A 15,050-nucleotide genomic window follows, 5' to 3' on the forward strand; every position below is an offset into this window, starting at 1 on the left:
TCGGTTTGATAGGGTCGCCTAGAACCCGAGGTCAACTTGTGATTTTTACGAAGGACTTGCCCTATTTCGAAAGGGCCCAGGGGACCGTCAGACTATATACTTTCCAAGCGTGTACGAGGCGTACAACGTCTCCCAAGGTCTTTACAAGCCTTGGCATCGCCACATATCACACAACCTTGTGCATGTGATAAGTGGCGACGCCAAGGCTGAACCGGTAGGGGATCAGGAATCATATTAACCTACGAGCCCTTAATATCACGGACTGAGGAAAGCTCTGAGATCTGACATAGATAAACGAGCGGCGATCCAAGGCGCTTATCATCGTAACGAAGGCAGTATTTAGGGTGTACTTGTATGCCTAATATCGCAATACGTTCGCTTGCGTCGGACAGGAATTTGACTACTCTTTGTCGAACATTGAGCATTACCCCTTTACTAAGAAAAGGGTTATCATCCCTATGCAGGATATAGGGGAAGAATAGAAGTAGAAAAGTGGCCAACCAAGCATGTATATATACTGGTGTTGAACAGCAGCATTAAATAAATGCTGGCCAATCATTTATGACAGACTAGGATATTTTGCAACACTCGCTCAATAGGCGGTATCACCATTAACAGGCAGCAATGGTGACGTACACTCGTTAGACAGATGTATGGATGGGCTCTATCTTACGCTCATGAGGAAAGCCGAGAGCACTCTTTCAATCCACGAAGTTTTGACACTGGACATTGCGTTTCTGACACTGGACGCTGGGTCAATTCATCAGATCAGAGATCATGTACAAGTATAACAGAGCTTACCAAGCTTGCGTCGCATAGCGACATCGTTTTCTTCTGGATTGATCATGTTCGAGGCGCGAGCATGGTAGTTGGTTTGCGTAGGTCGTTACTAGATCGATTTACGATTAAGCTTATCGTGTGGGGACGCAGGCGTGTAGCTGTATGAAACGAATCAAAGATCAGGCAATAAAAAGAGTTTCCAGCGCATTATGGTCAACAGTCCAATCCGTCAAAGTCGAGCCCGTCGAAGTCGAGCGTTCGAGCAGCAAGAGGCTTGGATCGGGCACCGGGCGTAGTAGGATACGTTTGAAAATTGTGTTTACCTCGGCAAACCAGATCAACACCCACGCAGCTTTGAGGGGAAGAACCCCAGCTCCCCGTGGGGAACTGGGATGAACCTACAGTAAGTTAGTTTTTTAGTTGGGAACTCACAGCCAAGCAACAAGAGATACCACCACCTCAAGTAGTCCTAGCTGATTCCTTGGCGCTTAAGTAGTGTGTACAACCTCAGCTACAGTACATCGCGAATCTCGCCCTTGGGGTCTAAACGACGCTCTTAGGTAGATAGCAATGTTCTGAGTTGCCGAGTCACGAGTCGACGGCGCCGGATATCATATCCGGAGAGGTGTATGCGGCCACCAACCTCGGCTCAATCTTGCCACCCGCAATTTGTCCTGACCTCGTCGTCGCTCGTTTGTATAGGAATCCTTGGCGTTGATAAATTCTGCTTCACATGACTAGCAAATAAAACCCCCCATCCTAGCACCCGTAATCCGGAAAATCTATAATCCAGCAATTCCCAAATATTTTGCCCTGATTGGCTCGCTTAACTGGGAATGTCTCGGGAGAGGCTCTTGGCAGAGAGTTGCGTACCACAGGGGAGTGGATCTGAGCATCAATTGGGCCTAGTTGTGCGATGGTTGTCCGCAAGGTACCTCAAATCCATTAGTAAATCGCACGCAAATTGAGGTACCGAAACATCAGATTGGAGGCACTCGCATGCCTGGGCCATGGGCGAGCTCTTTACCTCGTTGTCGCTCGATTCGGAACTTGTATAGACTTTCCGGCGTCAACAATGCCAGCGGCACTTGGAAGAGGCAGGAGGAGACGCAATCACCCCGCGAGATACAACAGGCAAAGGAGCATGTGTCCATCCAGGAGTGGCAGGAGGCTCACAGGGCGTCAGGATGGGCCTAAAGGAGATCAACAGCGAATCAGGCAGAAAGTGGAATTATCGTTGATAAGACTCCGAAATATGATACTAATCAGAATGAAGAACACCTTTTGAAGAGCTGCAGTTGAAGTTGCGCTGACGTTAGCCTCTAATCCAATTGAACATCCATATTCTGTCGATATCTTATTCATTGTTGACCAGGCGCAACTGCCCTATTTCAAGTCATCAGTGGCATGGCCCTATACTGTTGGTCTCTCAGCTGGCTATGCGACTGCGATACGGTACTAGGATGGGACTCGCTGATGGAAGATATGTGATGGCTGCTAAAGGATCCCCTTTGAATTCTCCGATATTGTGATTTAGTAGGGCATCCCCGGCATGCAGTCTGCGCTTCTAAAGCCACGCAATATGGAGTAAAGGTTAGAGGCAAACGGAAAATTGCAACTAGAATGACAAGGCTGAGAACCATGACAATGCGCTACCTCAATTCGCTTTCCAAAGGGTGCCCCTGAATCGCCTTTTTATTGTTGCGACATAGTAATCCTGTCAAAGAACTTCTCGAGGCCATAAACGCCATCCTGAACAATCAATTCCCCTGTCCCTCGGCTGTTCGAGAGCTCTCATCAGCCATGGCGGGTTCGACGATATTCCACCAACTGTCATGCCAGTTCCGGCTCACGAAATCACTTTCCATTTCCCGCATGTATTCTAATGGATTCCCAGCAGCCGACGTACCATGGGAGAGTGGGGTTCCGAGCTCCGCGTTGAACGGTAGCATTTGAGCCTGTACGGGTGCGACAGCACAGGCAGTGCCTGGGGTGACGGTCCCAGGAGTAATTCTGTTCATCAGCTCCTCCTGAATGAGTGTGCTGGACGGAGAAGAGATCTCAGTTAGAGTCTGAGTGCTCAATCTCGATGTCCGGCGATCTTGAAGTATTCGACAAACTCCGTTCAGAACCATGAGAGCGTTAGCCACCGGTGTCAACTCGTCACGATTTATTGCTGCATGGCTGACGATCTCACGAAGGCGTTCTAAGTCTCGAAGATCTTCTTCAGATACCTCTGGGTCTTCACCTGTTACAACGACGTGGTAGTACAATGAAAAGAGGGCTACAAAGGGATAGAATGAGATGAAGCTGTGAATCTCGTCAGTCAGTTGAAACAGGTCAACTTAGACTCTGGGACGCCTACTGTAGCATCCCGGACACAGATCTTGTTGGCTGTTGGCTGGAGGCGAATATAGCCTTCAGAACCATCCTTGCAGCCCGAACAACACGCTCCGAGACGGCGAATTCATCTTCTCGAAATTTCTTTCGGTTCATGAGGATAATGCACGAGTAAGCGTCGATGACCAGGCCTGCGAAAACGGACTTAGAGATTGCATTATCTGCCCACTCAACCCAGTCCATCTGTCAAGTCGTCAGAAGACCATTGGAAACTGGCTGAGACTTACAATTTTCCACTCTCTCATCAGGTCCTCGATCTGATCGCAGATATGGTCGATTTGGCCGTGGAGAGCCTGAGTTGACTCGTCCTCATCATTTCCTGACTGGTGATGAAGCTCCAACTGACTGAGGAACTCCATCTTCAGCAAAGTGATTCGACTGGAAACAATAAAAACTATCGTCGTGGTGGCGTCCGGGGTGCAAATACTAGCGCTATTTGATGATGAGAGGGGTGTCATCACAGAAGGAAACCTGACCGTCCATGAAATTGCGGTTAGGACGGGCGGCTTGTTGTAGTACAACCGAAAGAGCATTTCCGTTCTCATCAACTGCCAGAATCCTTTTCGCTTGATCTCAACTTCGATGTCCTCACCGACACGATCACACTGGTTTGTGTCGTCGATCTGGTTGATTCCGAGAATGTGTGCAAACCGACAAGCTTCACAGTGAAATTTCCAGGAAAGATGATAGTCAAAATATTCAACTGCAACCCATGTCTATACTCCCAATGATTAGAGGAGCAACAAGGTGGGAGAGTACACCTACCATCAAAGTCGCAGCGACCAGGTCCAACAAGTCTCCTTTTGCGTGTTTTTGCCATCGTGGAACGGCCTCCAGGCATTTCAGGTATATGGTCGGTAGGAATTTCGTGGTTTCCGAAGGACATGAGACAGCACACCCCAGGAAGAGAAATGCGTAGTAGACCACCACAAGGGATCGTTCCAGTTGAACGTGCGGCGAATTGATCACATGGGGTACTATCTTCAACAGGCTCTTATCCACCAGGCCGATGAACATGTCGGATGCTAAGCTCGATGTCGTGACTATTAAAAACAGAAAGATTCAGGCTTGGATTTCCCAATGTGCGTCGTGAAGTGAGTCGTGGGCTACTACTCACTTTCGACCCATTTCATCGCTAGTTCCAGGGGTATTATTTCGCTGCAACTTGACTTTTCCAAATGGATCCCGTTCTTCAGCTTGAAATTCTGCAGGTCATTGACAGCGCTGTTGATGGTCTCAATGGCACTAGGATTCAAATGTGTCGTCCCTGCCGCCAAGGTCGTTTGCTTGAGCGCATCGATCGTGGTGTCTTTGGTTCTCTTCACCATACGATTGACCCAGGCTATTTGATGGTAATCAGAGTGTCAGTGTGGAGGAGACATCCAGAAAACTTAGCGGTATAAGACTTGGGTTACTGACAGGGTTTCTCAACCGGATTTAGCGTTGGACTGGATCCTTCCTGCCACTCTGCTTCGTTGGATTCTTTCTCTTCCTCGCTGACCGTATCTGGCCCGGAAAATGGGGTCCCTTTACTAGATGAAGAGGCATCTAGTGGTAGGTTGGCCACACACTTCTCCAAATCGTCGAGTCGCTGTGCAATGCGATCGAATGAACTGCCGAGAGTTTTTCTATTGGCTAACGTCAAGCAGAGTCTGAGGGATACAAAGGGTCGGTCTTTCTTACTCAGGCCGTTTCCGCGTTCTCTGGGATCGTGTAGGGTATATGCATACGGCGCTGCTAGTCTTGCATCTAATGCATTGCGGCTCTTGCTTGTCACAGCGAATCTCGCGTCAGGTAAGAAAAATTAGCCAATCCGTTTTGCGTAGTCGACAACGAACCTTTTTCTCTTTACATCTCGAGCACTATTCCCATTCAATCAGTGAGCACACCAAGTGTGAAAATACTGATTAACGACTGCAATTTGAATGGGAATGGTACTTACCGATAGCTTCGGGGTTGCCATAATCCGCACCGATCTACATTCAAGGTCAAGACATTGGGCTCGGACACATTGAGAAGGAAAAGACCGATCAAGAGAGCCAGGATTAAATTAAACCAGTGAGACAGCACTTTTTAATTGCAAGAGACGAAGTTTGTCGCGAAGACGAGGAAAAAGGCTTTGTACCTAAGAATAGCCGAAAGTCCGAATGCATAAAAATATGCAGGCAGGAGGCCTTAGCCAATCATAATGAGGTCGTCAAGTACCTATGTCTCGGACTCTGAGACCGACCACATATGGGTCTGGATCACATTTCTGATCTTCTTCTAGCCTGCTCGCTCGTACGCTTTCCGGGGTCAACGTTCGGGGTCTCGGTCCAGGTGCATGTCACATTCCGAATATATCGCGGTGGTCTGATCCAAAGGTTGTCCATATATGGCCCGCATTTAACCAAACCCTCAAGTGCGTTTGGCCCGTATCAGAGCGATTGTCGATTTTCGGCCGGGCCGACTTAGCGATCAGTATATCGGATTACTAGACGGAAGGCACCGCTAGAGCTCATACATATATATAGAAATGATCAGTTCATGTATATGCACCATAACTCGTTGGTATCCTCTGTTGCCACCCAGGCCGAGGGATGCCGATTGAAATCTCCTGTCAAAGTGAGTATTCACGGCGCATTAGACCACCAGTACCATATTCAACGCTTGTTTCAATGCCGCCCGGAGTAGTTGCATACTTTGTATATCATAGAGATGGTGATAATCCAGTAGGAGGATGTAGGCCGGAACCCGTTCAGGGAACAACGTAGAATCCGAAAAATTGCGTCGTGTTTTGTTGAGGGCTAGTGATCGAAGCAGTTCAACATCGTACCAGTCACCAAAAGCGGAAATATTTGCCTGGTATTAAAAGGTCTGAGAGAAGTCCTCGGCCGGGGATTTGTTCTTGGACAATCGAGAGCAGAGTCAGATAGCTGATTCGACGAAAGTTGTTTCAAGCAATACCTAGCTTGGAACCCGAGTTTAAAAGATGGAAGACGCGAGTTTCGACTTTCTCAAAGATTCATCGCACCTCCTCTTTCTTCTCCTTGCGTAGCGCCCTATAGAACAAGGATGACCAACGTGTTCGAGGTTATGATTGAAGGAGGGGTTGGCCCCTAGATCCACCTTCATTGGGATAATCTTTCCTACCGAGAGAATTAGTGACGTTTGATGCAGCTGTAGTTCGTAAATTTCGACTCATAGTGGACGGCAAGGGCTTCTTTGTCATTCGATTTGCGACGTTCTGTCCCGACCAGACCCAGAGTCTGGTCCAAGACTTGAGGCTCAGGAATGGAGTAATCTCCCGTGCAGCCAAATTCGCAAAAATGTAAAGAATGTGTCTTCGTCGATGTCATCCAGAATGGCACATTTTTGAATACTTTCGCACCTGTCACCGTTGATTATGGAGGCAAAGACGGGCGATGAGCGGATCACAAGGGCTGAATGGGCATTGATGGTACTTCTCTGGGGACCTACAATGAATAGGGATAGCGGGGAATGAATAACAGCGGGGATGGTTAGTAATATACGCCGCTGTGCTTGACCTTAGGCCCCGGTGTTACTCTTGAAAAGGAAGCAACATCTTCCGCGATACATGGTTATGGAGTCATTCGCAGGACAACCTTAGACGGTTGTCGCAATACTGTGAAGGCGTCCATGTCAAATGATAATATGCTAGCTGACTAGCAACATCATTCCACTGCGAATATGGTTAGCACGGATATGGCAGCCTCGCTACGGAGGCGAAATATGGCGTGACCTGAGGTGACTTCTGTGACCCATGACCGTTTGAAGAATTTTGTGCAATGCTGTCACGGGACGATCCCAGTCTCGTCTCGCAGTAGAGTTATGCAAGTTGAATAATGGCTCGGCTCATGCACAATCCGGGTTAACAGAGTTTCGGCGGTGAATTATGCGGCGTCCACTTCATATCCACCCTCTCATCATCCTCTCTGCTGAAGTCCACGCTTGTTATTATGTATTGTTCGGTGGAATCCTCTTTCCCGGTGTGGTATAGCCAAGTCTTTGCGTTCATATTGGACATCACGCCGGCACAGCGTGATCTGCCATATTTAAGTCCAAGTCGCTCAGTAGCATCCAAGCCTAACTCGAGTCGAATGCACAAATTCGAGCCTGGCACTTTTGGCCGTGGATGGTTCGCGATCGAAACCCGATCGCCAAGTACAAAAATCGTGGAGATTGAATAGTGAACCGATCTTAGCTTTCCTTCTGGATTTTATAACTTTTCGGCTTTGCCTTAAAGAAACAGAGATACCACTTTGCAGAGCTTATCATACTCGAGGATATCCAGTCCTCTTTCCTGCTTGAATCCATCGTGCTCATTTTTAAGTCCCTCTTTTCACCTCGCTCTCCTTTTCCACTATACTCGATTTTATCATTTTATCATTTCAGTCAGACACAGGGACATCTGGCTTTTTAACTCTAAACTGCGTTCCAATGCTCTCGCTTTTGCCGTCTGCCACACATTTCTAGTGGTAATGGCCTTCAGCGGAGGATTCGTGGGCTCCTACGACCGTACGGCTCGTTTGATGAACACAGCGTCGCCAATCCCTGACCGAAGATTCTCAGAGTCCTTGGGGGACAAGATCTTTCACCGTCGATCTATGGCAGCGGACGAAAGGCAGGAAGATGAGATTGCGGATTGGTCCACGCACTGGCAACACCGTTCATCGCCTTCGATAAGTATAGCAAGTGGGAACCAGAATCAAGCTAGGATTGACGTGAACATTGGAGATGGCAGCGAAATGGCACCAAGCGAGCAATATGGAGGAGTCCGAGAGCTCGCCCGGCAGTGGACGCGACAATCTAGGGTGACAGAAGCCCAAGGCAATCCTCTGTAATGTGAACCTGGTTCGCCCTTGGATCCCAATTCTGATAATTTCAGCCCTCGAGCGTGGACTAAAGCTGTGCTGCAACTGGCCAAAGACGACAATGAGCATTTCAAGACCCAGAAAGCCGGAGTATGCTTCAAGAACTTGAGCGTCCACGGATATGGTACGGACTCCGACTATCAGATGACTGTCGGGACACTCCTCTGGCAGGCATTGGACATAAGCAAGAGGTACCTGGGCCACAAAGGACGCCGTGTTGATATTTTGCGAAATTTCGACGGTGCAATTCACCCTGGCGAAATGCTCGTGGTCCTGGGTCCTCCTGGCTCGGGGTGCTCGACGTTCCTGAAGACCCTAGCAGGCGAAACGCATGGTTTTGTGGTCGACAGGGACTCTCACGTCAATTATCAGGGTATTGGCTACAAGCAGATGAAGAAGAATTTCCGCGGTGAGAGTATCTACACTGCCGAACATGATACACATTTTCCATATCTCTCTGTCGGAGATACCCTCTACTTCGCTGCTCGTGCTCGAGCGCCGAGATTCCTGCCAGAAGGCTGCACCAAACATCAATACGCGGAGATGATGCGGAACGTCATTATGGCAACCTTTGGCATTCGACGCGAGGGCTCGATAGTGCCAACGCCATTGAATTCCGTAAAAATCTCAGAATTCAGACTGAAGTCAATGATGTTGCAGTCGCGGTAGCAATATACCAAGCACCGCAAACGGCCTACGAAGTCTTCGACAAGGTGATCCTTCTGTATGATGGACGTCAGAATTTTTTTGGCTCCACCAAGAAGGCAAAAGACTACTTTATCAACTTAGGATTCAAATGCTCTGACCGACAGACTGATGCGGACTTCCTTACTTCTATGACGAGTCCCGTCGAGCGTATTGTGAGGCCAGGTTACGAACAGAAAGTGCCTCGTACTCCAGACGAGTTTGCTGAAAGATGGAGACAGAGCCCCGAGTACGAGGCTCTTCGGAAAGAAATTGCTAAATTTGAGGAAGATCACCCCATCGGCGGCCCCGACGTACAGGAGTTCGTTGACTCCCGGAGAATGCGGCAATCGAAGAATACTCGTCCGGGGTCCCCATACACCTTGTCCTACGTTCAGCAAATTAAGCTTTGCCTCTGGCGTGCGTTTGTTCAGCTAAAGGCCGACCCCGGCATCACGCTGACCCAACTTATCGGCAATTTTGGTATGTCACTCATTATTTCCTCGGTCTTCTACAATTTGGACACCACAGCCGGGTCATTCTACTCTCGCGGTGCTCTATTGTTCTTTGCAATCATGATGAGCGCATTCGGCTCCGCCTTAGAGATTCTTTCTCGATATGCGCAGCGTCCTATTGTCGAGAAGCATGTCCGTTACGCCTTATATCACTCTTCCGCGGAGGCCTTTGCTTCTATGATATGCGACTTGCCGTACAAGATTACGAACGCGATTCTGTTCAATGTCACCATATACTTTATGACCAACCTGAGACGGGAACCGGCCGCCTTCTTTTTCTTCTTACTCTTCTCGTTCATCATGACGCTGACAATGAGTATGATGTTCCGCGGCATCGCCTCTATCTCTAGGACGCTAGAGCAAGCGATGGCACCAGCCGGTGTATTAATGCTCGGATTAGTTTATGTACACTGGATTTGCGGTCCCCGCTACTTACATGCTAGGATGGGCAAGATGGATCAACTATCTCAACCCGGTTGCGTATGGGTTCGAGTCTTTGATGATTAACGAGTTTTCAGGCCGAACCTACTCCTGTACCGGCGGACTACTAGTGCCAAACTATCCTAATGCTAAGCTTGCCAACCAAATCTGTTCGGCAGTTGGGTCTCAGCCAGCTCAAACTTTTGTGACCGGGGACGTTTATCTCGATTCCGCATACGGCTACAAAGCGTCTCATCGTTGGAGAAATTTGGGCATTCTCATGGCATTCCTGATCGCATTCATGGTTGCTCATCTGGCCGCGACAGAGTACATCTGGGCCAAAAAGTCGAAAGGGGAAGTGCTTGTCTTCCAACGCGGCCGAATTCCTCGCTCGCTCCAGTCCAGCAGTGCTGACGACATTGAGAAGGTTCGTAATGGCGAGATGGCGGCTCCATCCCAGTGGAACGGCATGGATGTTTCCGAGGTTGTCCAGAAGCAAACAGCCATTTTCCAATGGAAGGACGTATGCTACGACATCAAAATCAAGGGGCAACCTCGAAGAATTCTCGACCATGTCGATGGCTGGGTTAAGCCAGGGACCCTTACAGCTCTTGTGGGAGTCAGCGGCGCCGGTAAGACGACGTTACTCGATGTACTCGCCAAGAGAGTTACAATGGGCGTTATCTCCGGGGAAATGCTTGTCGATGGGTGCCCGCGTGATAGCTCATTTCAAAGAAAAACTGGGTACGTGCAGCAGCAAGACTTGCACCTACAGACATCTACAGTGCGTGAAGCTTTAATATTCAGCGCGGTACTGCGGCAGCCAGCACGTGTCCCTCGTAAAGAGAAGGTCGCATATGTTGACGAGGTTATTAAGCTCCTAGATATGCAAGAATACGCCGACGCTGTGGTTGGGGTTTTGGGCGAAGGATTGAATGTCGAGCAACGCAAACGTCTTACTATTGGAGTCGAGCTTACCGCCAAACCTCAACTACTGCTGTTTCTTGACGAGCCCACGTCGGGTCTAGACTCTCAAACCTCCTGGTCTATTCTCAATTTACTCGATAAGCTCACTAAGAACGGACAAGCCATCCTTTGTACCATTCACCAACCCTCGGCAATGTTGTTCCAACGATTCGATCGGTTATTATTCCTCGCAGACGGAGGAAAGACAGTGTACTTCGGGCCCGTGGGACAGTCTTCGAGGACCCTGATAAGTTATTTTGAGAAAAACGGAGCGCCACCGTGCCCCCCCGGAGCAAATCCGGCGGAGTGGATGCTCGAGGTCATTGGTGCCGCTCCTGGTTCTCACTCGGATATCGATTGGCCGGTCGTTTGGCGCCAGTCTCGCGAGGTCCAGCATGAACTTTCTACCATGAAGCATGAGCGGTCGAGACTTGCATCTGTCGTCGACCAAACCCATGACAAATCCAGCTACAGAGAATTTGCGGTGCCCTTCTGGATCCAATGGATCCAGGTACAGAAGCGAGTCTTCGAACAACACTGGCGAACTCCCGGTTACATCTATGCCAAGTCCTTCATGTGTACCGCAGCGGCGCCGTTTATCGGGTTCTCTTCAAAGCCGACAACACGCAACAGGGTTTACAGAACCAGATGATTGGCATATTCATGCTGTTGTCCATCTTCGGCCAACTGGTTCAACAGCTCCTGCCTCTCTTCGTCACGCAGAGGGCGCTCTACGAAGTGCGTGAGAGACCCTCGAAAGCATATTCATGGCAAGCCTTCGTTGCATCCAACATTATTGCCGACATTCCGTGGAGTTTGATCAGCGCAGCTTTACTCTACTTTTGCTGGTATTATCCGGTAAGTGACTCTTCCCACGACGATCAGGAATCGGCGGTCTTTTCTGCAGTCTGGCGATTCCAGTAGCGAATGCGTTGTTCCAGCGCATTTTCAAACAGCATGGCTGACTTCTGGCGGATTCAGATTGGTCTGTGGCGAAACGCCGAGCCTACCGACCGAGTCCATGAACGAGGAGCCCTCATGTTCCTTCTCATTGTAGCGTTCCTCCTGTTTACGAATACCTTTGCGCACATGTGCATTGCAGCGATCGAAACGGCGGAAACTGGCGCCAATATTGCCAACATCATGTTCTCGCTCTGCCTAATCTTCTGCGGGTATGCTTAGAACCTTTTGTGTTCAGCTCATTCGAAGTCATAGTACTAACCCTTTTGACAGCGTCCTTATCTCGCCAACCGCATTACCCGGCTTCTGGATTTTCATGTACCGGGTGCCTCCATTCACCTACCTTATACAGGCAATGACAGCGACCGCCGTTGGTGACACGAGCGTCACCTGCGCCAAGAACGAGTACCTCACGCTCCACCCACCATCGGAACAGACCTGTGGTGAATATATGGGACCATACGTTTCCACCTACGGCGATTGTCTGACGGATCCGTCCGCGAAAGCCAACTGTTCATACTGTCGGCTGTCAGAGACAAATGCGTTTCTTGCCTCTGTGGGAACCAGCCCTTCGGATTCGTGGCGCAATTTCGGTTTGCTCTGGGTTTACATCATTGAAAGCGTAAGCTTTCAATTAAATCCCGACCCCCCCGCACGTGACCCGACCGTGGGCGGGAAAAAAAAAATAAAAATCACGTGTTCAAAAAAAAAGGGCAGTAACGTGACTTCGCGCACCCCCGGTCCGGTTTCCTGACGCGTGTCGAGCGCGTGCCGGTGTAAACCTCTCCCATCCCAACCTTACACCCAGCGAGCCAATGGCTTCCAAATTTTGCTCCGCGTGCCTTCAAAAACTCCTCTCTTCTTTTCTAGCAGATCCCTCTGATCCAAGTAGCAAGATTCGTGCCACCTGTATTCATTGCCGGAATCGGAAAGCTCGACTGCGTGAGAAGAAGAGGAAAGCCCTCTCCTCACTCGACCTCAACATACCTTCGAAAAGACCGACGATGAGCCGTACGCTCGAGGCTCCTTCGATCCCTCTCCCTCATGAACGATCCGAAACCCGCCCCGCCCCGGAAGTCTCTACACGCTCTCTCATAAGCCCCATGTATCGATATTTGCTAGATATATCGCGGATATCGTTGTCGGCTTTCCTAATTGGGTATACCGTCGTCTACTTCATGAGCCATGAATCGTACGGCACAGGACACCGTGATCAACATCGTCTACACACGGTCCATAGACTGGATCCGATGGAGGATATCGTACGGCATAGGACACCGTGATCAACATTGTCCACACGTGATCCATAGACTGGATCCGATCAGGGAGGTCTGGCAGGCAAAGGCGGCATTCTACCCATTCCTGGGTGGGCCGTGGATTGGATCCGATGGGGTTGGCCAATTAGAGCACGTGATTGGGTGCCGGATTATAGATTTTCCGGGCTACGGCGGCATTCCACCCCTCCTGGATGGGCCGTGGACTGGATCCGATGGAGTTGGCCAATTAGAGCACGTGACTGGGTGCCGGATTATAGATTTTCCGGGCTCCGACGCACTCTCCTGAGTGGGCCGTGGATTGGACAGGATTACGTAATCCTCGGATTCTAGATTTTCCGGATCCCGAGGGGTCGCAATTACGCATGTGTGCGCCGCCAAGAGTTGCCAAGCCCAATGTGGCCGGCTCAGTCACGTGATCTCTCGAGCGCAGCGAGGCCGGGGGTTTAGGGGCTTGCCCCCAAAAGACAAAGCTACGCTTTCACCCCTCGCGGAATATCCTGTCCGCGACCCCTAGTATTCAACTTCGTCATGGCCCTTTTCCTTTATTGGCTCGGCCGTGTTCCCAAGGACTGGAACAAAAAGAAAGCAGACACTGTCACTGAAACAGGCAATTCGATATCGGAATCTCGACACGAGTGCTTTCCATTTCCGTCTTTGCACCTGAGCCGTTGCTGCTTCAGCCTGAGCCATCCTGAGCAAGCCCTGCACGTGACTGACCATGATGTCATTCAGCCTGAGCAACAGTCAAAGCGGGGCCTCCATCTGGGCCAGGGGTCTTGTTTCCGGCACCCGCCTATAGTTGCCACTTTACTCTTCCAATGTTTCGGCCAAGACTGACTAAAAATCGGCACTTCTAAGTTAAAGAAGGGGGCGAATAATGTTGCGTTTTAGACGAGGGCCCCTTTCCCTGTGCCAATGTTTTTGTCGCCGGCATTAGCGCGGCAATGTCGCTAAACCACGTGATCAAAACTTGGCCCTGCGCTGTCAAAGGCTGAAATCGCATGCCGAGTCACCTTTCATTAGCACCACCATGACGACCCTGCAGAGCCCGTCGATTTTACTCCAGCCTATTAACGAGTGGACTTCAGATCATCTTAACTTTCTACAGGTGGACGACGGCCAGCCTTTCATATCCCTGAGTAATATCACAGTAGAAACCGATTAAGGTACGTGGTACAATCTCTGCCCAATGCGCAATAAATTCTGACTTACGATCTCAGACGACGATGAATTCCTAGGATACTTTTTGATTCCCACTCAAGACGTGCTCAACTTCCCCGATTGCCGTTCCAGAAATCGAACAAATCCTTTCCGTTGGGTTTTCGGCTACCTCCATCGCGTTCTCGAAGTCGCGGACGATCCTCCCGTACCGATAGGTCTCATTGAGTCTCTTTTGGAGGTGCTGTTGAGTTTCAGCCCTAGGCGGACTAGACTGTATGGGACACAGCTGAGAAATGGACAATAACTGATGAAATATAGAGTCACAAAAAGGGCCGAACCTCTGAAAATTAGAGGCCGGCGAATTAAGTGCGACGGACTTTTCATGCAAGACCAGTGGACACTCGTCCCGGTGGCGACATTCTTGGTAGGAAGAGACCAAGTTCCTTAAAGAATAAACTTCTAAGCACAGACTGCAGGTTTCAAAGGGGTCTGATGACGACAAGATTCGTGAAGTTCAACAAATCCTCACCCAAGCAATTCTTGCGTTCACTCAACAACCCAAGATGGATGAATTTATTAGCTTTGTGGTGTGCTCGACCGGAGCGGCGTTGTACTTAGCTGGTGCCCACATCACCCGAGGTTACATCGAATCTCTTCGTAAAGATCAACGACCGAGCCTACGTTTACAAGTCTGTCGCTCCGCAATCTACGATCTGAAGATTCCGGATGGTAGGAAGGACGTAGCGATGCTTCTACTGAGGATGCTGAAATACTTAGACGAGAGAAAACTGCCATAAAAGACTTCATTCCACAACGTGTTCACCGCTCGGTTGGTATCCATAATGGACGATCGTGCCCTCGTTGCCACTTCACCTTTCGCCGGTGCGGTGTGGCGCCACGCCTCGTCTTCTCTTTTCAGGTTCGATACGACATGACATGACACGACGCGACGCGACTCGACTCGAATCGACTCGAACGCGAGGCTACTCATCTTCGTCCAGCAATAGCGACAG

General features: G+C 49.7%; 2 protein-coding genes across 2 annotated transcripts; one reads left to right on the top strand and one right to left on the bottom strand.

Annotated features, from left to right (window-relative positions):
* Positions 1-2,540: 2,540 nt before the first annotated feature.
* Z518_03626 (uncharacterized protein) lies at positions 2,541-4,508 on the bottom strand (the record flags this gene model as incomplete). Its single annotated transcript, XM_013417336.1, has 5 exons — positions 2,541-3,090; positions 3,146-3,363; positions 3,408-3,896; positions 3,946-4,223; positions 4,298-4,508. 5 exons carry the CDS (start codon positions 4,506-4,508, stop codon positions 2,541-2,543), a joined length of 1,746 nt encoding a protein of 581 aa, XP_013272790.1.
* Positions 4,509-7,661: 3,153 nt separating this feature from the next.
* Z518_03627 (uncharacterized protein) lies at positions 7,662-14,834 on the top strand (the record flags this gene model as incomplete). The annotated part of the gene is made up of 11 exons (XM_013417337.1): positions 7,662-8,020; positions 8,069-8,651; positions 8,693-9,632; positions 9,697-11,217; positions 11,256-11,497; positions 11,621-11,811; positions 11,873-12,221; positions 13,985-14,015; positions 14,097-14,310; positions 14,356-14,461; positions 14,514-14,834. 11 exons carry the CDS (start codon positions 7,662-7,664, stop codon positions 14,832-14,834), a joined length of 4,857 nt encoding a protein of 1,618 aa, XP_013272791.1.
* Positions 14,835-15,050: the final 216 nt, after the last annotated feature.

This window comes from Rhinocladiella mackenziei (genome assembly GCF_000835555.1).
Source record: "Rhinocladiella mackenziei CBS 650.93 unplaced genomic scaffold supercont1.3, whole genome shotgun sequence".
NCBI classification, from domain to species: domain Eukaryota; kingdom Fungi; phylum Ascomycota; class Eurotiomycetes; order Chaetothyriales; family Herpotrichiellaceae; genus Rhinocladiella; species Rhinocladiella mackenziei.